The 24504-nt window shown below is 45.3% G+C and overlaps 2 protein-coding genes across 5 annotated transcripts in view; one reads left to right on the forward strand and one right to left on the reverse strand.

Annotated features, from left to right (window-relative positions):
* Nucleotides 1-519: 519 nt before the first annotated feature.
* Nucleotides 520-23732, reverse strand: MCM3 (minichromosome maintenance complex component 3). 2 transcript variants are annotated; one of them, XM_062186251.1, is made up of 17 exons: nt 23578-23732; nt 22395-22507; nt 21757-21965; nt 21141-21271; nt 17377-17615; nt 16833-16941; nt 15930-16083; nt 15469-15600; nt 14730-14938; nt 12605-12779; nt 12118-12244; nt 11141-11291; nt 8567-8707; nt 7533-7636; nt 6969-7054; nt 6143-6212; nt 520-2610 (listed from the first exon to the last, which is right to left on the reverse strand). In XM_062186251.1, the coding sequence occupies exons 1-17, from the start codon at nt 23653-23655 to the stop codon at nt 2412-2414; spliced, it is 2427 nt and encodes an 808-aa protein (XP_062042235.1). In that variant the 5' UTR covers nt 23656-23732; the 3' UTR covers nt 520-2411. The 2 variants fall into 2 exon arrangements, with proteins under 2 accessions (XP_062042235.1, XP_062042236.1); XM_062186252.1 differs by lacking the exon at nt 22395-22507 and having other exon boundaries at nt 23578-23630.
* Nucleotides 23659-24504, forward strand: part of PAQR8 (progestin and adipoQ receptor family member 8) — a 150809-nt gene continuing 149963 nt past the window's right edge. For all 3 annotated transcript variants that reach the window (XM_062186254.1, XM_062186253.1, XM_062186256.1), the window contains exon 1: nt 23659-24420. The gene's annotated coding sequence lies outside the window, so the exon portion shown is untranslated. The remainder of the gene's footprint in view (nt 24421-24504) is intronic.

The raw sequence follows: 24504 nt of genomic DNA on the forward strand, positions 1-24504 counted from the left end.
GCACAGAGCTCCACCTCTGCACTTCCCTACTTGTAAGGCAGAAGTAGCGCTACCTGCAAGGCTCCTGAAGAAGGGGTGGGAGGAGGTTGGCAGGGACAGGGAACCCACTTAAAGCATTTCTAGGTTCATCTGAAGCAGCAGCACCTAGGTTACTCTCACACTCACCTTACTCCACTGACTAAACTCTTTAGGTACACATTAGGACACAGCTGTAGCTTGACAACTATTCAGGACACAGAACAAAATAATGGGCTGATTCTTTGGTTTTTCCAATCTTTTTCCTCTTTAGCCTGCTCCGTATTTTCCTAATGACCCTACGTAACAGGGCTCTTGTGACATGAGCAGAAAATTCCAGTCCTTATGAGGAAGTTGAAGAATCCAATGCCACAAGCTGGAGGAAAGGGTCTTCCCCGCCCATGGAAGTGATGGAGTCAAAGCCACATTGACCACAAGACAGGAACCACCAAGGAAAGGAAAGGCAGGGCAAGGGAATAACATTAAGAACCCAACAAGGGTGAAATCAACTGTTTTAATGGACACTCACTGTCCCCCACAATCTCCATAGCGTTTATTGCGTATGCCCTATTTGGTACGTAATTACATTTTATAACATTTCTCATTGATAAATTTGACATAAACACCCTCAATCTGAAAACCTCAAGAGCATGAAGTTTTGCTTTTGTACCCAGTGCTACACACAGCACCACCTACAGCTCATTGCCAGCGCTCAATGAGTTTCTGTTCCTCCTTCAAGTACTGTGGTGCTCTCCTTGAAACTGTGCTGTATAGCACTTCCAATTAAGACTGGGAGGGGGGTGGGAAAGGGATGGGGACTTGAATTTAGCATCTGTGAAAAAGAAATTAAAAAAAGATACAACTCCTTAATTTTACTCTTAAAAATCCCTTTTTCATGAAATGAAGAAAATTTTCTGCCTAGTAGTTTCAGGGTACAAGGCCACCCCCACAAAAAAGCACCTCAACCTTCTTACAGCTGAGAACACACACGAATCTCTTCTAAGATCTGTGTGCCGGCCGGCGCCGTGGCTTAACAGGCTAATCCTCCACCTTGCGGCGCCGGCACACCAGGTTCTAGTCCCGGTTGGGGCACCGGATTCTATCCCGGTTGCCCCTCTTCCAGGCCAGCTCTCTGCTATGGCCCGGGAAGGCAGTGGAGGATGGCCCAAGAGCTTGGGCCCTGCAGCCGCATGGGAGACCAGGAGAAGCACCTGGCTCCTGGCTTCGGATCAGCGAGATGCGCTGGCCGCAGCGGCCATTGGAGGGTGAACCAACGGCAAAGGAAGACCTTTCTCTCTGTCTCTCTCTCTATCCACTCTGCCTGTCAAAAAAAAAAAAAAAGATCTGTGTGCCACCAGAAAGCAGTTTCTAATCCAAGTGACCCAGGCCTACCATAAAATCATTTTTTTGCTTTCCCTTTTTATTAAAGTAATCTTAAGTTATTTAGAAGCTGTATAACAGAAGTTCTGTTCAGGCTTCTCCACAAACTTATATGCAAACAGGCTAATGAATCTAAAAGGCTGGCCACTGAAGAAATGCAGAAGCATCTTACAAGGAGTGGGGGAGTCTTAATGGGTAAGGACTCACACATTGCTGAGGTGTATAATTCTATTAGGGGGCTTTGCTTCAGGCTTGAGTTGGTTCTTTGCCAAGACTATCACTCACTGGGTTCCTTTAGCCATTTAGCTATTCCAAACAGGAAGGCTACAGTTTGACTGACAAATGCCAGCATTACTGAGACAACTCCAAGGAGATCACAGCAGGCTGCTGCCACCTTGTGGCCTATTGGCATCAGGTAGCAAGTCCTGCAGGGCAGAGCTCCAAGGAAAACTAAGAATGTGTACAAAGGAAGCACACAGTAGTACTAAGGCTATATGTACAAAACGGCCAAGTTTATTCAATGGAATGGATATTTAAATTAAAAAATGACTGAGACCACTGCATAGAGAGCTTTCTTGACCTGCATGACCTGCCTCAGAGCTTCTTTCCACCAGCACAGAATAATCCAAAGACTATTCTAGACCATAGTGCTCTGGAGAAGAGAAAAAAACACAAACAAACAAACACAGAAAGGATGTACAGAAATCATCTGCTATCTACAGAAAATCATGGCTGGCGAGTGGGGCATATGACCTAGAGCTTTTGCAGTGAAGCCACAACAGTCTTAATCTTCCCCACGTTCTTCTCTTTTCTTAGCCTTTGGTGGCTAATTACTCATTCTAAAGCTTCCATGGATTCCTGATTTGACTTCGTCACCATGTACCTCAGCTTCTGTTCTACTAAACACTTATTTGGGGAACGAATGCAATGACTGAGTGTATGGCAGGAGGCAGGGGGAGTAAGAAAAATGCGAAAATTTTTTTCAGCACAGTCCCAAGTTCAGAGATGAAGCCTCTTCAGATAAGGAAGATGATGCCCTCAGACACCATGACCTGGTTGTCATCCTGCATCCTACTCAGAGCAGCCTGGATCTCTGCAGAAGAGAAAGGCTCTTCTTTGTCCTTGTTGATGGATTCTGTGAGTCGATTCATGCCCACAGACTGTGCGTGAGCTTCCCGGAACACATCCAAGAGAGCCACCTTGAATGCCTTCAACCTGCCCAAGACAAGAAAAAGAGTGAAGGAGGAGTATACACACCTTAATGTTCTCAGGCAGATCTATATTGGGAAAATCTAAGGTGTTAACACAGCAGAGGTGTTTCCCAATACATACATACATACATATATATATATATACACATGCATATATATACATACATACACACACACACACCCCTAGCTCAGATGGCTGCTCCACACACACACACACACACATCCCTGCCTCAGATGGCTGCTCCACACACACACACACACACACTCTGCCTCATATGGTTGCTCCACACATAACACACACACACATTCTGCCTCAGATGGCTGCTCCACACACACAAACACATACATCCCTGCCTCAGATGGCTGCTCCACACACACACACACACACACACATATACACATACATCCCTGCCTCAGATGGCTGCTCCACACACACACACACACACACACCCTGCCTCAGATGGCTGCTCCACACACACACACACACACACATATACACATACATCCCTGCCTCAGATGGCTGCTCCACACACACACACACACACACACCCTGCCTCAGATGGCTGCTCCACACACACACACCCTGCCTCAGATGGCTGCTCCACACACACACACACATACATCCCTGCCTCAGATGGCTGCTCCACACACACACACACACACTGCCTCATATGGTTGCTCCACACACACACATTCTGCCTCAGATGGCTGCTCCAAACACACACACACACACACCCTGCCTCAGATGGCTGCTCCACACACAAACACACACACACACACACCCTGCCTCAGATGGCTGCTCCACACACACACACACATACATACATTCCTGCCTCAGATGGCTGCTCCATACACATACACACATATACACATACATCCCTGCCTCAGATGGCTGCTCCACACACACACACACACACCCTGCCTCAGATGGCTGCTCCACACACACACACACACTGCCTCATATGGTTGCTCCACACACACACACACATTCTGCCTCAGATGGCTGCTCCAAACACACACACACACACACCCTGCCTCAGATGGCTGCTCCACACACACACACACACACACCCTGCCTCAGATGGCTGCTCCACACACACACACACACACACACCCTGCCTCAGATGGCTGCTCCACACACACACACACACACATATACACATACATCCCTGCCTCAGATGGCTGCTCCACACACACACACACACTGCCTCATATGGTTGCTCCACACACACACATTCTGCCTCAGATGGCTGCTCCACAACTGAGTACTCCCCCTTCAAGGCTAAACTGGAGGTGGGTATTTAGCTAGCAGTTAAAGATACCCACATTCCCTATCAGAGTACTTGGATTCAATACCCAGCTCTGGCTACTAACGTAGCTTCTTCGCAATGCTGACCTTAGGAGGCAGCAAAGTTCAAGTGATTGGGTCTCTACCACTCATGTGAAAAACCTGAACTGAGCTCCTGGAGCCCAACTTCAGCTTGGCTCACCCCTAGCCATTGCAGGCATTTGAAGTGTGAACCAAAGAATGGGAACTCTGTCACTTTCTCTCTGCCTGTCAAATTGAAAATTATTTTCTAAGCCGGCGCTGTGGCTCACTAGGCTAATCCTCCGCCTTGCAGCGCCGGCACACCGGGTTCTAGTCCCGGTCGGGGCACCGATCCTGTCCCGGTTGCCCCTCTTCCAGGCCAGCTCTCTGCTGTGGCTAGGGAGTGCAGTGGAGGATGGCCCAAGTGCTTGGGTCCTGCACCCCATGGGAGACCAGGAGAAGCACCTGGCTCCTGCCATTGGATCAGCGCGGTGCGCCGGCCGCAGCGCGCCAACCGCGGCGGCCATTGGAGGGTGAACCAACGGCAAAAGGAAGACCTTTCTCTCTGTTTCTCTCCCACTGTCCACTCTGCCTGTCAAAAAAATAAAAATAAAAAAAAAAAAGAAAAAAAAAAGAAAATTATTTTCTAAATTTAAAGCTGAACTATTGTAGTATAAAGCTTCTTGTATGGTGGGAAATAAGAGTATTTTAAAATTAGAGGTCATGGAGCAGGTATTTGGCACAGTGGCTAAGATCCCACTTTGGATGCCTGCATTTCATATTAAAGTGCCTGAGTTAAGAGTCCCAGTTCCACCTCTGATTCGTTTCCTACTGATGTGCACACTGGGAGGCAAGTGACAGCTCAAGTACTTGGGTCCCTGCCACACAACCTGGACACCCAGATGGAGTTCTGGGTTCCTGGCTTCTGTCTGGCCCAGTTTCAGCTATTATGGACATCTGGAGAGCGAACCAGCAGAAAAAAAGGTTTCTCTTTCTCTATTCTTCTCATTCTTTTTCCCGTCACTTTGTCCTTCAAATAGGCAAACATTAAAATAAACAAAAGAAGAGGCCTCCACTGTTGTTGGAAATTGGTGTTCTCATAAACTATAGAAATGGAAACTGGTGTAGCATCTTTGGGGGAACAATCTAGTGAAGCACATAATCTTTGATTCAAGGAATTCATTTCTAGGAATTCACAGCTCTACACAATAATAAATCTAAGAATGCCTTAATCTAAACAGCAACTGTATGGAAGAATCTAAATGTCCATATTAGGGAATCTGTTAAATAAACGTTCACCCATCTATACTGTGGAAAGCCTGCAACAAACAAGAGTGAAACAAGAGTGAAATCCATATGAGCTGACTGAGAAAGATAAAGTTCAATGGCTGTCTCTGGAGGATGGGTGGGTAGGTGGAGTTACAACATTTTTACCAAGTTCAGTGTTTTTCAAATTTTCTTCAGTTGCAGGTGTGAAGATATAAAAAGGGAAAAGTAAACCTTAGTTATGGAGTTTCTCTGATGTCCAGGAAACACAAAATGTATAGAAAAACATATTTTCCAAAACCCTACTGCTAAAAACTCACTTCAAAACAAATGGCTATGGGCACTGGTTTGAGACACAGCTGTTCCACTTCTGACCCAGCTCCCTGCTAATGGCCTGGGAAAGCAGTAGAAGACAGTCCAAGTCCCTTAGGTCCATGTACCCGTGTGGGAGACCTGGAGGAAGCTCCTGGCTCTTGGCTTCAGATCAGCACAGCTGAACGTTGCAGCCATCTGGGGAGTGAACCAATGGATGGAAAACCTCTCTCTCTCTGCCTCTATGTAACTCTGCCTTTCAAATAAAATAAAGAAACCTTTAAAAGTAAATAAATAAATGGCCACAATTTAGTCAAAAAGACATGTGTATCCTACTGAGACAGGTGAAAAATATTGTCCTTGCTCTAAGCCTCTTCTGACCCTGCAAGGACATAATTCAAATTCTCATATAAAATAAAGCAAACAGCAAAATGTAAACTAAACTACTAGAGATTCTGGGCAAAGGGCATACACAGGAGTTCCTTATTCTTAAAATTTTCCTGTAAGTTTGAATTTATAATCAGAATATAAATGCTTTAAAACCCTTAAATCTCTAGTTATGAACCCTGGGAGGGCCAGCCTGTTTCACTTCTTCTCTCTAGGAACAGTCCCTGCCTCAGGGAATTCACCAAGCAACCTCCCTACTCACCTGGACTCACTCAACTCCACCTTCTGGGAATCCTTGGTCTCCTGAGAGTCTGCTGTCTTCGGTGTGTGTACTTCAGATGATGGACAGTTGCAGAGATGGGCAAGACAGCAAGGTGAAGTCATTCCCATGCACCTGACAAGTTACCCTTTCCACTCCCCACCCCTCACGGAGCCTGCAGAACATTCCTATTTCCCAGGGTTCTTATAGGGCCAGGTAGAACAATTAAAATAAAGAATTCCTACTGCATGATAAAGAAACTGAATCAGTCAGGAGACTGTGAACACACATTATGTGTAAAGCTTGTGCCAGGCTTGGCAAAAGAACATAGTTCAAACAGGAAGCAAACAGCTGAGCCAAGCTTATTTTCCAAAGTTCTCCTTGGGGCCAGCACCGTGGCTCACTTGGTTAACCTGCCTGAGGCACCAGCATCCCGTATAGGCGCCGGGATCTAGTACCGGTTGCTCCTCTTCCAGTCCAGCTCTCTGCTGTGGCCCAGGAGGGCAGTGGAGGATGGCCCAAGTGCTTGGGCCCCTGCACCCGCACAGGAGACCAGGAGGAAGCACCTGGCTCCTGGCTTTGGATAGGCGCAGTGCCGGCCATTGTGGCCATTTGTGGGGTGAACCAACAGAAGGAAGACCTTTCTCTCTGTCTCTCTGTCAAACAAATTAAAAAAAAAAAAAAAAGTTCTCTTGAAGTTTTCTCAGTATAAAACTTCATGGACATAGGGCCCCAAACGAGGAGCCAAACAGAAGCCAACAGTGCCTAGGGCAATTAAGTCCAGTAGTAAAAGAACCACCACTCTGATCAGGACAGGGTGCTCAGTCACCTTGAGGCATCTCCTCCTCTGTGTCACTGAAGTCATAGGGATCATATGATTCGCCATCCTTGGCATCCACCTGGCGAGTCTTCCTCCTAAAATAACCATAGCAGGTGAGCCTGTGCCAATAACCACGGAGAAAAGGAAGTATAGCCACCTATCACTGAGATAAAACAGCAGGCTCAGGCCTGTGCAACTGCTACATTTACCAGAGAACAAATCTGCAGCCTGTAGCACAAGCAGGCACAATGCTCTTTTTCCATATCACCCACTCGAATAAATTCAACCACAGGCATAGGAGGAAAAAAAGACCTCAAGATTATTAAGTATATATTCAAAATCCTTAGTGAGCGGGTGACTGTTCCTGCTATTTAGCAGGTCCTTAGCAGGAAGGGGATCAAAAATACCTCACAGAACACAACAGAGGGACTCACTCCCACTCCTTTCCCAGGCTGGTTATCTTGATCTTCAAGCCCTGCAGGTCCAAGTACTCTTTCTCTATATAAGCAGGGCTGAATCCACCCTCCACACCCCAGCCCCAGCAAAACTCAATGTTGTTCTGTACCACCTCACCTCTTCCTTTTCTGTTCTTGTTCCTCCTGGCTTTTCTCGCCTTCTTCTTCTGACTCCGACTCATCCTCACTCCGCTTCTTACGCTTCTTCTCCTTCTCCAGAACCTATGACCAAGGCAAGCATGGGTGGGCTGAAGGGGTCACTGACACTATGAAGCTCAAGAACTCTGAGGAGTCCCTTCTGAGCCATCAGCAGAAATGATTCCCAGGTTTCTAATGACTTACACAGCCTCTCTTGTCCCCAAGTCCCAGGACCAGAGACAGAGGGAGAGGTCATTACTTATTTTTAAAATGCTGGGAGATCTTTCACATAGTAGATGCTCAACCAAGAAATAAAAGGGGGTGGGGGACTGTCCAGCCCATAATGGTTAAGTAGGAAACAATTCATTTCTTTACAAATCAGGTGTTAAAATTGAAATTTAAGACATCCCCAAACCTGGCTAAGAGAAAAATCCAAGAAAAGCATATTAAACCCATAACTAAATCCTTCAGGGCTACATCACTAGATACGGGAGGGGAAGGGCAGGGAGATGCAACAAAGAAAAAGAGGCAAGGCTTAAAGGCTTGATATCTAGAACGACAAGGATACAATTTCAACACAGAAATAGGGAAACATGATGAGAAGCAAGTTTGAGAGTTTCATTCTTGACCCAAGGTGCCAATGGGACATTTGAAGAGACTGCCAAGAAGCAAGGTACAGAGGGGTTGAGAGGTATCAGAGGTTTACCCTGATAACCTTAGGAAATACCTACTTCCTTAAGACAAAGGAAGCAGGCAAAAGCAGTGGCCTGAACACATAGCACCTCCGTTAAACCACAATCTCCAGAAGCCCTGGCATTGTTACTTTAAAGCTTTCCATCTGGTTCTCAGGAGCAGCCAGGGTTGTGAACCACTGTTCCATAGGGAGGAGTAAGGAAGACAAATGCTGCTTTCAGCTCAAGAGCCAGCGCAGGTGTCAGCCATGGAGGATTGTTGAGTCCATGCACCTGTGACTTACTCACAAGTCTTCCCATGCCCAAACACTGGAATCCTCACCTTTTTGAAGTAAGCATATTGGACCAACTCCACAGCTTCCTCTGCATCCTGAAGGTCCACAGTCTTGCTCATGCGGGCCTTTGCATGGGCGGTGGCCAATCGAATCAGGGTTTCCAGTGTTCGAGCTGTAACTGGAGATGTCTACAGTAGAAAGGAAGATAGGATCATTTATCCAGCATTGGTTAGCCATCATTCCTATTGCACAAAAAGTGAAACAGAGACACCACCAGGAGTGGGTGTTTGGCTTAGCAGTTAAGAGGCCCACGTCAGGGCAGGCCGGTGGCATAACAGGATGGGCCTCTGCCTGCAGCACCAGCATCCCAGTTTGTGTCCCTGCTGTTCCTCTTCCAATCCTGCTCTCTGCTTATGGCATAGGAAGGCAGTGGAGGATGGCCTACGTTCTTGGGCCCCTGCACCTACATGGGAGGCCCAGCTTCAGCTACTGCGGTCATTTGGGGATTGAACCAGCAGATGGAAGACCTTTCTGTCTTTCCCTCCTTCTGTGTGTAACTCTGCCTCAAATAAATAAATAAATAAAATCTTACTAAAAAAAAAAAAAAAAAAAAAGAAAGAGGCCTATCTCTGAGTGCCTGACTAGATTTGATTCCCAGCTCTACTGCCTGATTCCAGCTTCCCACTAACGCAGACCATAGGAGGCAGCAGTAATGATGTATGTAGCTGGGTTCCTGCTTCCCCATGTGGGAAACCTGAAGTCAGTTTCTGGGACTCCTCCAACTATCCTTGCCATTGTAGGCATCTGGGACTGAACCAGTGGATGGTAGCTCTGTTTGTCCCTCAAATACATATTTTAAAAAATATCAGAAAGCTCCAGGAAACCCAAAAAATTCAGAGCTCTGCATTCTCTACAGATACAAAATAACACTCAGAAAGATATCAAAATGTCAAGTGTTGAGGGAGAGAGAATAGGAAAGAAGAAATTTAGGCATCTTAACAGCTGGAAAGATAAAAGGCCAGAAAGAGTACAAAAGTGAAAAATAATCATTTAATGCAGGCATACAATGTAGCCAGAAGTCTGCTGTTCTATTCATTCTGTCACTTAACCTTCTGAATAATCTGCAAAAGGAAACGGGACTCAAAGGGCTGCTCAAGATTCAAGGGAAGGGCATAGAAGAGGTAATTTGAGGACAAATCTTTAATTTGAGTAGCTCAAGTCCAGAGAAGAACAGACAGAGGGCTAGTTCTTTAGCACCTTCCCACTGGCCCTCATATGATCCTTTACTGATCTGCTCTGGTCACATTTACTTGCATGTTTTCTAAGTTTCCATTTATATCCACTCCTTCACATTTAAAGAGATCTATTCACCAAATGTTTTAATCCCTTAGAAAGTTACAAGAATTTGGAGATTATACCCTCCAGTACAAGGTCCATTCTAGAGAATACAAATTGAGGGATCTACCAACCCCAGCAAGATGATTAAAATGCCATATTTTGTTGAATTCTAGGTTCAGTGAGAGGGTCCCTGACACACAGCAACAGGTTCACATGTAGAGAGGAACAGCTGAAAGAGAGCTGTCTAAGAAGACAAGTGACATACAATCTTCAGAAAACAAAACTAAGATCAAAGGGTAGATGTGGGGAAACAGGTTTAAACCGAACAAATGGGATACTCTAAGATTTCAGTGCAGTGATGTTCTGAAAGTGCTTTCACCAAGGCGTGTAAAGAAGTCCAAGCTGGGCTTCCAGGAGATAGAATGGGGCTAGAGTAGAAGATCTGGGGTCATATCTAACTAAGTTCCCAGAGTTCATGTCAGTGTCACATAAGCAGGGTTTTGAACTAGCGTCTTCCTGCTGTGATAATCTGCATGAACACCACTAACCTCAAAAGATTTAAATTCAAGGGCAGCGATATTAGGTTACTAGAGATCACCTTGGACAACTAGCATGCTTGCTCGACTCCTATTTGTCAAAGTCCAGCCTGAGCTTTACACTCTGCAAATCCTTCCTTCACATCCACACTCCTTCAGGGAAGTCTAAAGGAAAATACAGTTCTTTCTTTCTCTGTATTCTGTCTTTCACACTTGTTCCTTTGTACATGCCACCATTTGATAGTCATTTATAAATATGTATATGTTTTTTGTAATTACTTTTCAAAACACAGTCATTCAATTGAAAAGCACAATGACAGAGAGAGGAAGGGACAGAGACACACAGAGCAAGGGATCATCCATCTGCTGTTTCCCACCCCAAATGCTTCCAAAAGCCAGGGTTGAGTCAGGCTGAAGCCAGGAGCCAGAAACTCCATAGAGGTCTCACATGCTGGATGGCAGGAACCCAGGTACTTGGGTCATCATTCACTGCCTCCCAGGTGCATTAGCCAGAAGCTAGATCAGAAGCACAGAGTAGCCAGGACTTAAACCAGGCACTCCTAAATGGGGTCCTTATTTTATTTCACTTTGGAAAAGGAAATGACTAAAATTGTTCAACAGGATACCTTTTGGACCAGGAAGGAATTAAAATTAAAATGGTTTCAAAGATGCCAGGTAGCAGGGACTCCTGCCCTAGCTACAGAAGACCAAGGGACTCGCTGGTTCCATCCCCACTGGGGCACTCACCCTGGCAGTGTCTGAACTCATGCTGTCCTGGCTGCGCAGACGCGAGTACTCCTCTGCGATGTAGGCAGCCGACTCCTGTGTCAGCACAGGCTTAATGATCTTGGCCACATGGATGTACTTCCTCATGAATGCAGCACTCACCATCTTCTCCCTGGAACCCCACACAGTGAATTCCACTTCCCTTCCACACCTTACTACCTGTCTGGCAGACGGCCTTCCGTCTCCTCAGAGCAGGCAAGGTCAAATGGTAGAGTAGAGATGGAGCCTAGAACCATTATAACACCCATTTATTAGAAACGTATACATTTTGACAACATGCCCAATTAATGGCATGTTAATGGTCGTTTCACTAAAGTCTAACCATTTTTAGGTTTACCTGTGAGTTAGTAGGAAGTATTATTTCCTCTATTTTATAGGAAAAATGATAACTCAGATGCTAAAGTAGACTCAAATTCAGTTTTGACTCCAAATTTGATATTCTTAAGCCAACAGTTTTGAATATCTTGCTTTGATACTTATTGTACCATAGACAAAAACAGAAGCACAGGATCCCACATTTCATTCTCTGACCACCAAAAAATAAGGCTTCAAGTCTATTTGCAAAATGTCTAATGTTTGCTGTGTACTGACCCTTTACCACAAAATCACCACAAATGGCGCCAAGACATGTTCAACCTTCCATGTACAAGGAAGACATCATATTCCTACCATTAATTGGGCATGTTGTCAAAATGTATTTTAGGAAAAGATCTGAACCTGGGCTGAACCACCCAAGCATTTACGAGACAACTGGCCAAGGTGAAGAGTGTATCTGTGGACCTAGACAAGAAGAAAATCAGTCCCCATGACTATGACTGCAAGCATGACCTTGGCCTAGCCTCATAATGCCCTTACTAAGCTCAGCTGCACAAGTGCTCTAACGTGACATAAAGACAAATCTCACACTCCTTCGTGGGAGAGGCATGAAGGATACTCACTTTTTCTTCTTGGTCCCATGGAGGAGGTTGTCATGCTTCTCATAAATCTGAGTGTCCTGCTGGTCCTCCTGGTTGAAGTCTGGATCATCTGTGGCCAGGATATCCACAGCACTACCCAAGGGCATAGCTGGTAAGCCGCAGTTGGGAGAAAAAAGAGTAAGAGTTTAACTCAGGGGAAACTGCTCCTTCTATAGCCTAGACTAAGACTCACAAAGCCAAGGACTCAGATACATGGAACCCACAAATAAGGAGACTGCAACTGCCTGGTCCACAGAACATGTTCAAAGGAACTCCCAGACGTAGAAATGGGCCAAAGACACAACTCAGGATAACTTCCAGTGAGCAAACAGGGAGGTGGCTGGGTAGGTGAGGGCATCTTTAACATCAACCCAGACACTGAAACACCCACCACCACCTGGGCTGACGCAGAGATAACAATGTCTCTTTGTGATTCCTTCCATCAGTCACTCTCTCCTCATTGCCTCACCATCGCCATCCTGCTCTCCAGGGGCTCTGTAACGGTGCATCCGAAGGACATGATCTGAGATCTCCCGATCCTGCTCAGGATCCATTTGATCCAGCATGATGAAGAGCAAGTCAAATCGGGACAGCAGTGAGTCCTGTAGCCCAATGTTTTCCATAGGGGTCTTATATTGATCATACTGGGGAATACAAGAAAAAGGGAAGCAGAGACAACATTAGTAGGAAGAAAGCACAGAGCCAGATTAATTATGGAAGCAGGAATAGAAGGCCAAGTCTTGAAGGAACAAATAGGGAAGAAGCTATGAAAAAGTGAAGCATTTTAAAACTAACACTTGCAAGTAGTACAGCAAGTTAAACCACCACCTGGGATACCCACATTCCACATCAGAGTGCCTGGGAGTCAATCCTGCCTCCTCTTCCAACACAGCTTTCTGCTAATGTGCACTCTGGAAGGCAGCAGATGATGGCCCGAGCACTTATGGTCCTACCACCCACATGAAAGATGAAGAAGGAGTTCCTGGCTCCTGGCTTCAGCCTGACACAGCACTGACAACTGTGAATATTTGAGGAGTGAATGGATGGAAATTTCTCTTGTTCTATCACCTTGCCCTTCAAATAAATAAACTTTGAAAAAAAACAAAAAGTCAATTTTTTTAATTTGACAGAGTTATAGACAGTGAGAGAGAGAGAAAGATCTTCCTTCCATTGGTTCACCCCCCAAAAGGCCGCCACAGCTGGAACTATGCTGATCCGAAGCCAGGAGCCAGGTGCTTCTTCCTGGTCTCCCATGCGGGTGCAGGTGCCCAAGCACTTGGGCCACCCTCCACTGCCTTCCCGGGCCACAGCAGAGAGCTGGACTGGAAGAGGAGCAACCAGGACTAGAACCCGGCGCCCATATGGGATGCTGGTGCTGCAGGCAGAGGATTAACCTAGTGAGCCATGACGCTGGCCCCAAAAAAGATAATTTTTAACAAGGAGATATATTTTCTGGCACATGCTAAATTTTTTCCTGAAACACTCCACACCAGTACTAATTACCTCTTAGGAAAGAGGTAGCAGACAGAAGGAATGATTTCAATATTCAAATTATATCTACTTAGAAATTTGTCTGCTATGAGCATGTAGTACTTTTGTTTTAATGACTACTCAGGTTATCTGAATTGTGAGACTGCAAATCAGTTTTGTTTTCTTCTTTGTACTTTCTTAAAATTATTTTAAAGATTGATATATTTCACTTGAACATCACAGTTACAGAGAGGAGAGGAAGAGAGAGAGAGAGACAGACAGAGGTCATCCATCCGCTGGTTCACTCCGCAAATGGCTGCAACAGCCGGCGCTGCGCCGATCCGAAGTCAGGAGCCAGGAGCTTCTTCTGGGTCTCCCACACAGGTGCAGGGGCCCAAAGACTTGGGTCATCTTCCACTGCTTTCCCAGGCCATAGCAGAGAGCTGGATCAGAAGTGGAGCAGCTGGGTCTCGAACCAGCGCCCATATGGGATACCAGCACTGCAAACGGCAGTTTTACCCACTAAGCCACAGTGTCAGCTTCAAAATTACTTTTTAAAAAATGAACTTTCCAGGAGATTCTGCTGCATATGAATAGGTTTAAAAAACCACTGTTTGGGGACCAACACTGGGCATGATAGGTTAAAATGCCTACAATGCCAGCATCCCAGGTGGGCACCAGTTTGAATTCCCACTGCTCCACTTTTGATCCAGCCCCCTATCAATATGCCTGGAAAATAACAATGAAAAACGGCTCAAGTCCTTATGCCCCTGCACCTACAGGTTAAGACCTGGATAAAGCTCTTGGCTTCGACCTGGCCCAGCCCTGACTCTTGCAGCCGTTGGGAAGTGAACAGCAGATGGAAGATTTCTCTCTCCCCTCTCTCTCTGTAACTCTGCCTTTCAAATAAATAAGCTTTAAAAAACAAACAAAAACAAAAAGAAATACAAAAAAACAAAACAAACACTGCTCTAAACCAAGGACAGTGACAAGATGAGGAGCCTACTCTAGTCTCCGGCTTGTTATTCCCCTAGGGTGGCCACCTAGAATGAACTCCCGCAGCCCAGTTCCTCAGCAAAGTCTCATGAGGCAAGGATAATGGTTAAGGGGCCGAGTCCACTCACCCTGCCATAGACAGGGTTGGCAGCTGCCAAGACACTGCAGCGAGCATTCAGCCGAGCGTGGATGCCAGCCTTGGCGATGGTCACCCGACCCTGCTCCATCACTTCATGGATGGCTGTGCGATCCATGTCAGACATCTTGTCAAATTCATCAATACAGACCACACCTCGATCAGCCAGGACCATGGCCCCCGCTTCCAGACGACGCTCTCCTGGAATTAAGGAAGAAAACCTGGTGCTGTGGTCTCAGAGGCGATGGATGGGAGAGGTGTCAGCCCTCTTCCAAAGCACTTCTCACTGCAGCATGAGAAGATGGTACACAGGTAGCAGTCAGAGCAAATGCTGCTGGGGTTACCTTTGTAACTCCAAGCTGAACAATGCCTCTGTCCCATTTGGACCCTGAACAGCCTCTGCTATACGTCCTCTTTAGAGTCTCCCTCTGTGTCTCATCCTCGAGTGATAGCTCAACTATGCCACTGCTCTCCTTTCACTGGTGTTCAAACCTCTCCTCTAGTTCATAAAACAGTAAAATCTCCATTTTTATTCCAATTTGCCAAACTGTCTCAAATACCTTAGAAACATTCTTGTCCCTAGAAGGTCACACTCAAGTCCCCTACAAGCTGACCCCAATGAACCTCTCAACTTTATCTTCCCAGTGCAAGCCAGTGCCTATATATAGCAAGCTCAAAAATCTCTGCTTATCTCACAGCAGGGCCTTTACCAAGGACCCTTATAACCATACCTGTTTCCTGGTCTGTGGTGACAGCAGCTGTCAGACCCACTCCTGAGGATCCCCGGCCAGTGGTGGGGATAGCCCGGGGAGCAGTGCAAAGGACATACCGCAAAAGCTGAGACTTGGCAACCGATGGGTCTCCTGTGGGAGGGGCAGTGGTTACTCTAGGAAACTCCCCAAGCGAGGGCCATGTTTCTAGTATAGTTCTTGGCACAACACAGAGAGTGAATGGTTGTCAGTGATAGTTGTCAATTTGCTTTCCTAAACTTTTCTCCTTACCATCCATTTAAGAATATGTTTTAGATACCATAAATTAGCAAGTTCAGGAAGGATTGTAAAAAGACTCAATTTAGTCCTTTAATGGACTGTAACATGCAGTACACAATACACAACCTTACATACTGCAAGTCCCCATAGACACACTCCACAAGCTAAAAGCAACAGTATAAAGCAAAGCCACATCACCATACCTATTAAGAGAATATTGATGTCCCCACGGATGTGGCTGCCATTTTCTAGGTCTCGTTCCACTCCTCCCAAGAGCAGGCAGAGGATTGCCTTCTTGACATAGTCATGCCCATGGATACTTGGGGCCAGTGACCTGGCCAGCTGGTCAAACATATCCTGGAGCAGCAATAACCAAGGCATAAGAAGCTTACTGAGATACATGAGATTTTCCAGGATTTGGCTTTACATTTTTAGCCCACAGGAAGGAAACATCTGAAGAAATACACAAATATAAACGCTATTCCTAATTACAAAAGCTTCTGCTCCAAGACAAATCACATTATCAGACCACTGTCAGAGCAGCCTAGTTTCCAAAACTTGTCCAGAGATTTTATCTTTTAGGAAAAACAAAATTACCCCCAGGTTCAAATCATTTTAGGTTTAACAAGAATGTGTATTGTGCTTGAGCAGTGACATTTATCACAAATTCGATTAGTTCAAATCTAAATGTGGGCATTGTCTTTTAAAAGAAAAAAAGGAAGATCAAGTTAGAGAGCTTAAAAAAAAGTATATATATATGTATAAATGTATGCATAAATATATGTACACACATACATAATCAATTTAAACAATGATGTATCACTAATGTCTTCAATAATAAACAGACTCACTGGTATGCTGATATTCTAACTCCCATCCTAATATTTGCATCAGGTTCACTTAGCAGCCCAGAAGGCAGCACAGAATGGAAAAAGAACAAACAACAAAACAGCCTTTCACTTGCTAAGTGGGATAAAATTGGAAGCAGCCAGTACCAGAGAAAAATATCCTGACCTTCCTCCTGATACAACTCAAAGACAGCAAAGCTCCCAAATACAACTCTTACAAATCCATTTCCACCTCAAATGCCTAAAGGATGTCCAGACCTTGGAACGAGTTTTACTGAACTTCTTGATCTTGGCTATATCTTCAGCAGAGAATGAAGGTTGAACATCCTTGCTCATCTGCTTCACGTTACAGGCTATCAGGACAGTCCTGAGACAAAGAAGGGGAGAAGAAAGAGTTTGCTTTATTCAATTACTACCACCAAAAGCTAGTATCTCTAGCAGCAGTAGGCCTTTTCAGGTTACTGAATTAGACCAACAATTGGTGGGTGAGGAAGATACTCTGATGCTCTGGAACTTACTTATCTCCTGCTGACCCAGCACTGCAGACACAAGTCTATATGGAAGGAGGTGCAAATAAGTGAGAAATTCCCAAGTGAGCCAAGAGAATATAACTGTGTCAGCAGTAACTCCCACTTCTGGCATAAGAAGTGGGAAATAGGTGCTGGAGGTATCCTACTTCCCAGGCAAAGACTGCTTTGCTTATCAGATCCAACTGGCTGGAATACGGCCAACTGGAGAAAGAATTCTACCAGGAATGGAAGCTGCCGATAGCATTCTACACACTTCAGATCAGACCCCTTACCTGAAGGTCCCTGAGGTATAGCCTCCCTTCTTTCCAGGAAGGCAACGGTAAGTCCCAACCACCTGGATTCGGTCTCCAGGCTTCACTTTGTCCACCAAGTCATCATCCAGAATAACATCCACAGAGCGGGGAAGCTGACCAGCGGGGGCCTTCTCTGGCATCTCCTGGATGGTGATGGTCTGATGGTCTTTATAAACAGAAAGGCCATATTCTGTCTCAAGGGGATTGTTTTCCTCATCCTGGAAAAAAGCACCCAGGAGAGGTATCTGAGTTCTTTCTTAAAAAATCACACTCATCAATCAGTCACAGGAAACAAAGTATTTGGGAATGACTCCATGAGATTTTAGCATCCTGAAATTAAAAAGTCACTATCTTCTCCAGCATTTCCTATCTCTAGCTCCGACCTAACAACCATCTAATGGAAGGGGCCATCCACAGTCTGAAGAGACAACAGCTACATTAAAATTCTAGGGCTGGTGTTGTGGATTAGCCAGTAAAACCACCGCCTGCAACACCAGCACACTATTTGGGTGCTGTTTGGAGTCCCGGCTGCTGCACTTCAGACCCTGCTCCATCAACGGCCTGAGAAAGGCATCAGGGAATACCCCAAGTGCTTGGGCCCCTGCCAACCATGTGGGAGACCCAAATGAAACTCCTGGCTTCAAACTGGCTCAGTCCTGGCCATTGCAACCAGTGGATGAAAGACAGCTTTCTCTCTATCCAGCCCCCACTTCGTAACACTTTGAAATAAACAAACAAATCTAAAAAAAAAAAATTCTTACCTTCCCCAATATTGGGTATATGTTTACAACATGAGGCAGGTTTTCCCAAGTACTACTCAACAGAAACATTAACCCAAGCCATAGAATACAGTGCTCATGGCAGCACTATTCTTGATAGCCAAAAGCTATATGCTTAAGTGAGCTTTCCACTATGTATATCCAACTGCAATAAAACCATTTTGAAATTTTATGTCAGTATTTGAATTTCCCAAAAACAGGACAGCTATCACTATTGAGTGCTTACTATGTGCCAGGCACTAATTATGCTATTATTTCTTAAACTCTGTCATGCAATTATAACAACTTTATAAAGCAGCTATTTTTCGAACTTTATATACAAGGAAGTTGAGATTGGAAGAGGTTAAATACATTCTCTAAGGTCACAAAGTCAAGACTTGACACAGTTGAAAACCATACTACATCAGAGTACTACACCGGAGTAACCTCCAAGAGATCTGGTCCAGCATACTTCAGTTCTCGGGCAGATGTTTGACCACAGAAAGCAACAGAAGAGTGCCCTTGATAACACAGCAAAAAAGGGAATCTAAACAGTAGAAATCCTAAAGAAGAAGAGAACAGAGCGCCTCAGAAAATACAACTGGCATGAACTAAAGAAATATGGGGGAGTTGGCACTGTGGTGTAGCAAGTAAAGCTGCCGCCTGCAGTGCCGGCATCCCATGTGGGTGCCAGTTCGAGCCCTAGCTGCTCTATTTCCGATCCAGCTCTCTGGTATGGCCTGGGAAAGCAGTAGAAGATGGCCCAAATCCTTGGGCCCCTGTACCCGTGTGTGAGACCCAGAAGAAGCTCCTGGCTCCTGGCTTCAGAATGGCACAGCTCTGGTTGTTGAGGCCAGTTGGGGAGTGAACCAGCAGATGGAAAACCTCTCTCTGTCTTTCCTTCTCTCGCTGTGTAATTAACTTTTAAATAAATAAAATAAATCTTTAAAAAAGAAAGAAAAGAAATATGCGTTCTATGGAGAGGGGCATTGTTCAGCAGAGGATTAAGCTACCACCCCCTTTCAGAGTGCTTGTTAATCCCAGCTAGACTCCCAGCCTGGCTACTCCACGCTTCCAATCCAGTTTCCTGCTAATACACCTGGAAGGCAGATGATGGCCCAGGTACTCAGGTTCCTGCCACCCACTTGGGAGACCTGACTAGTGATTCTGACACCTGGTTTTAGCCCAGGTGTTGTGGTCACTTGTGAAGTAATGCAGAGCATGGAGGATTCCTTCTTCTCCATCATTCTTCAAATAAATAAATGTCTTAAAATAAAAAAGGAACATGGGGTCTAGTAGTTAAGAGACATCACTAATGGGGACCACAAGCAAATCTTGTAGCATCTTTGAAATTCAGCACTTCATCTGAAGGTAGACTGATTTTTTTTTTTTAAATAGAAAGCTTTTATTTAATATAAATTTCAAAGTACAACTTTTGGATTATAGCAGTTCTTCTCCCCATACCCACCCTCCCAACCCTACTCCCTCTCCCAACTCATTCTTCATAAAGATTCATTTTTAATTATCTTTATATACAGAAGATCAATGCTATACTAAGTAAAGATTTCAATTTGGATACACACACACACACACACAAAGTATAAAGTACCGTTTGAAGACTAGTTGTACCATTACTTCTCATAGTACAACACATTAAGGACAGAGGTCCTATATGGGGAGCAAGTGAACAGTAAGTCCTGTTGTTGATTTAACAATTGGCACTTCTATTTATGATGTCAGTGATCACCCAAGGCTCTTGTCATGAGCTGCCAAGGCTATGGAAGCCTCTTGAGTCCACAAACTCCGACATTTCTTAGACAAGGCTATAATCAAAGTAGAGGTTCTCTCCTCCCTTCAGAGAAAGGTACTTCCTTCTTTAATGTCCCATTTTTTCCACTGGGATCTCACTCACGGAGTTCATTTCCTGTAGGTAATTTTTTGCCACAGTGGTAGACTGATTCTAAAGTATGTTTAGCTATAATTCTAAGATGCTCATTCTGTTTCAGTTTGTTTATGTTTGATTTCTCTACCGGTTGATAAGATTGAAGACCAGAAAAGGTCTTGTTGATATCTGTGTTCTCCAAATTGCCTAACAATGCTTTGTATAGAGTAGCTTTCAATTAAAATTTGATCGGGGGTAAAACCTTTGAGTTCAGACAACAAGCAATCAATATTAATGATCATTGTCTCATTTAGCAAAAAGGCCTTGTATTGCCCTCAACTTAGATCAATCTGAATGCTCTAACAGCCAGCCTTCTCTGAAAACCATAGTGAAATAGTTGCAACGCTTACATACACTATAGCCTAAGTACTTTTCCTTTCATCTTACATTTAAAAGAAAATTACAAAATTATATTGATTATTTTTGTAAAAATACAGATTAGATGACTTTTTTCCTTCTTTTAATTCTTCCATAATATTTCAATTTCCTAAAGTGAGTATTTATTCTTTAAAAAAAAAAAAAAAAAAAAACTACGGTGCCCAGCAACGTGGCACAGCTGGTTAAGCCACAGCCTGCAACGCTGGCCATCCCATGTGAGCACTGGTTAAGTCTCAGCTGTTCCACTTCCAATCCAGCTCCCTGCTAATGTGCCCAAGAAAGCAGTGGAAGATGGCCCAAGTCCTTGGGCCCCTGTACCCTCCTGGGAGACCTGGATAGAGTTCCAGGCTCCTGGCTTCAGCCTGGCTTAGCCTCAGCCATTGAGGCCATCTGGGGAGTGAACCAGCGCATGGAAGAGGTCTCTCTCTCTGTAACTCTGCCTTTCAAATAAATAAATAAATAAATCTCAAGGGTGGATGGGGAGTAATGGTGCCCCTTCCATAGGAAACCCTGGTCCACAATGCATCTTCCCAGTAGATGAATCCTTATTTTTCACTCTATCTATTTCCAGAATAAAAACCTCAGGTATTATACAATTATTTACCTTAAAATAGAGTATCCTTGACTCCAAACCCCAAGAGGCCCAATCAACTCAACCCACTTACCTTGGTGGGATAGACAGAGCTGGATGGAAAGGCCACCAGGGTGGTAAGATCAGAATAACGTCGCTCTATGGTCTTCTTGGTAGCAGGACAGTAATGGACACTGCGGACAACTTTGGGGCGAACTAGAGAGCCTAAGAATAGGAAATATGCGTACAAAGTCATCCAATTAGACAGTAACAGAGGTGAGACCTGAACTCACACAAGCCTATGACAACTCGAAATACTGTGTTCGTTCAACTAAACTACTTTAATACTAATTATCCTTATCTATTTTTATGTTTACATCCAGAACATCACCATATCCACACAAACTTTTAAATTCCACTGATCTCAACTAGAAAACAGTAGGCATTCAAGGAGGGTTAGAATAAGCAGATTTTCAAGAGCCAAGACTCCTACAGCTCTCAGTAAAATTCTTCACTTTGCTACAGCAAGTGGTCATTCAAGATCCCCCAGTCACTGCACACTCTGAGTTCCTGCTAGTTTTACCACATAATTTCAACGCTCCAACTCTCTGGAGCCACAAGCTACCCAGATCTATTTTGTTTCTTCTACTTTCCCATCCTCTTGAAGTTCAACCCTCCGTTTCTTTTGTGCCCCTCTCTAACACACTCACATTTAGTGACGATGCCTTCCACACAGACTACACAGCTGAGGAAGCAGGAGGTCAGAGTCCGGGGGGAGACATGCTTGGAGCCAAAGCTGCCCTCCAAACCTATGTAGAACTCTTCGTACTGCTTGGCATAGGTAGCATCAATAGAGGCCACAAAATCCTTTAAGGCCCGCTGGAAGGCAAGCAGCTCCTCAAAGGCATTGTTCAGGAGGCTGCATGTGGACAAAAGAAACAATACTTAGGCAGAGGTGAACAATTCAAACTTACCCTCAAAACAGAAGTAGACATCATGAAGGATCCAGGAGAGAAAAATACAATTCCCACTCTTCTCCTGCCACCCTATACGGACTTAGTAAAATGCATCAGAACTGAGGACCAACGTGAATTTTATTCAGCAGAGATATAAAAATAATAATAAAACATTGGAAATAGGGCACCTGAGAGGAAAATGCCCACTATCTACTTTTGGTGGTGGTGGGAGGGGGGAACAAATTTAGGTGCAGGTGAGGCACCAGGGCTTCTAGGTCACTCCTGCTTCATCCAGACCCTCTCCTGGGAAACCTGCTCCAATTCAGGCAAAAAGGGAAGGAAGCCTTCTCACTTAGAGCCAGGAAATCCCCTTGGACACCCTTGCCACTCACCGGTTAGCCCTCTTCTCATTTTTCCTGCGTAGGTCATTCACGTTGACGATCAGTCGGTACTGGTTGTCACTGATGAGCTCCCGAACTTTGCTCTGATAAATTCCCTGGTCTTCCTGTAAAACAGACACCCAATTCACACAGTAGCCACAGATTCAAAAATAAAACAGAAGCAGCTTTCACAACAAGATAATACATCTATCTCTGTGGCAGGGTTGAACTGCAAGCATCCACTAGCCTCCATAACTGGCACTTCTTGGGAGAAGATTATAATCACGCTTCCTCAAGCCATGCTGGTAGTCCCATCACCATCAACAGCCTGTCTGTTGTCAATTCTCAACCTCTACTCTGGAATTACAACGAGCTTTTAAATTCTAAAAGGACATGTAAAAACCTTGTTAAAATGTAAAGGGAAAAAGGTAATGCTTAGAGATGTATATGCTAATTTGCTTAACAGTAGGAAACAATTTCTCTATGAATATTGAAACACGCTGGACACTTCAATATATCCAATGATAAATGTGAATGAAACAGACTAAAGTTTACATTAAGATGGATCTTTACTTAAACTTATATACGGAATTAAAGTATTTTACCCTCGGATCATCAGCATACTAAAGGATTCTCATAACCGGGACCTAAAAGAGTCAGCTCTATGATTCTATCCTGAACCTTTCAAGAAGCTTATCCTGTGGCTTTAGATCGTGGGTTGCACATAAACCCCCTTCACCTGCATACAAAACACTTACCTGCACCTCACTTAGTATTGAAAAAAAAAAAAAATACAGCCAAATCAGCAAGTCTTTTCCTCCCTGTAGGAAATCAGCCCCTAATATCTGAGCACCGGACAAACGCGGCCGGCGACTGCCGCCCTCCTGCAGTCCCTCCCCCACAGTCCCCACAAACGTAGAGCGAGCCGGGCGTGCAGCCGAGGGTGGGATTTGCCATTTTGCCGGCGCGGAAGCCTCTCGCCTTTCGCGCGCACTGGCGGTCACATGGAAGACACTTGCGGGATCGCTCTAAAAAGTTCACCTATGCGGCACAAACCAGGGACTCACTCCACCGCGGGAGCAGGGACCAGAGCCGGATGCTGGCGTCGTCCGGGGATTTAAGGAGCCTCCGGCCCGGACCCGCTCCCCGCGAGGGGCTTCGAGCATCAGGGCCCGCGCGCAGCCGGCCCTCTCACCTCGTCATCCAGGAAGTCCAGGTAATCCCGCTGGGCCTCCCGCAGTTCCACATCGTCCAGCACCACAGTGCCCGCCATGCCCGCTGCCTCCTCCAAAGCCGCGCGGAAAGGTCCTTAGCTGACTCCGCCCCGGCGCGAAAACTTCCTCACTTTTCCCGCCACCAAAGTGTACCTCGAGGAAGAGGCGGGGACTCAGAGGGTAGATGCACGTTCTGGTTGGCTGAAGCCTCTGACGCTAGAAAAGCGAGTGTCCAATGGAGAGCGTCTTCTTCGTAGGGTTTTCCTCCGGGAGCCTCGCAGTGGCGGGAAATGTGCCTTCCGGGGTCCTCTGTTTCTTTCCTCGCCGCTCCGCCCCTGCAGGCGGGGAAGCTGACCAATGGGAATGAGAGAAGTCTCGCGAAGCCCAGACATTGGGCAGCCGGAAAGGGAGACGCGGAAGAAGCCGGGAAGCGTTGCGTTCTGGGAGTTGTAGTCCTTTCCCGGTTCCGGATGTTTCACCGCGTTTTTTCAAGCTGTGGTCCCTGACCTACTACCGTGACCAAACAAGGGCTGGCGGGTTAGTCCTTCCTTGAAAGTAGACTGAACATTATAGGAGGGTTTATAACGCAGGAAGATGAAAACATAAAGACCAGTCGTCTTTAAAATACACTTGAGTCAGAACTGCCCTCAAGTGGCTTCTAGAGAGGAGGAAGTGGATTTTGAGACTCCAAGAATGCAGTACAGAATCATGGCATGTGCAGGGAGAAGTTAGAGTTAGGACCCATTTGCTCTCTGAATACCTTTGCCTGAAGTACCTCGTAAAAATAGGTCGCGGAGGAGGATGAAGTGAAAGAAAAGTTTTCGGTATGTACCCTGCCCACTTATAGATGGCTTTGTGTGTTATACAAAATTCTGGACGTAAGTTACTACACTGTCTTACTTGCAAAC

The sequence above is a fragment of the Lepus europaeus genome, chromosome 3, assembly GCF_033115175.1.
Source record: "Lepus europaeus isolate LE1 chromosome 3, mLepTim1.pri, whole genome shotgun sequence".
NCBI lineage: Eukaryota > Metazoa > Chordata > Mammalia > Lagomorpha > Leporidae > Lepus > Lepus europaeus.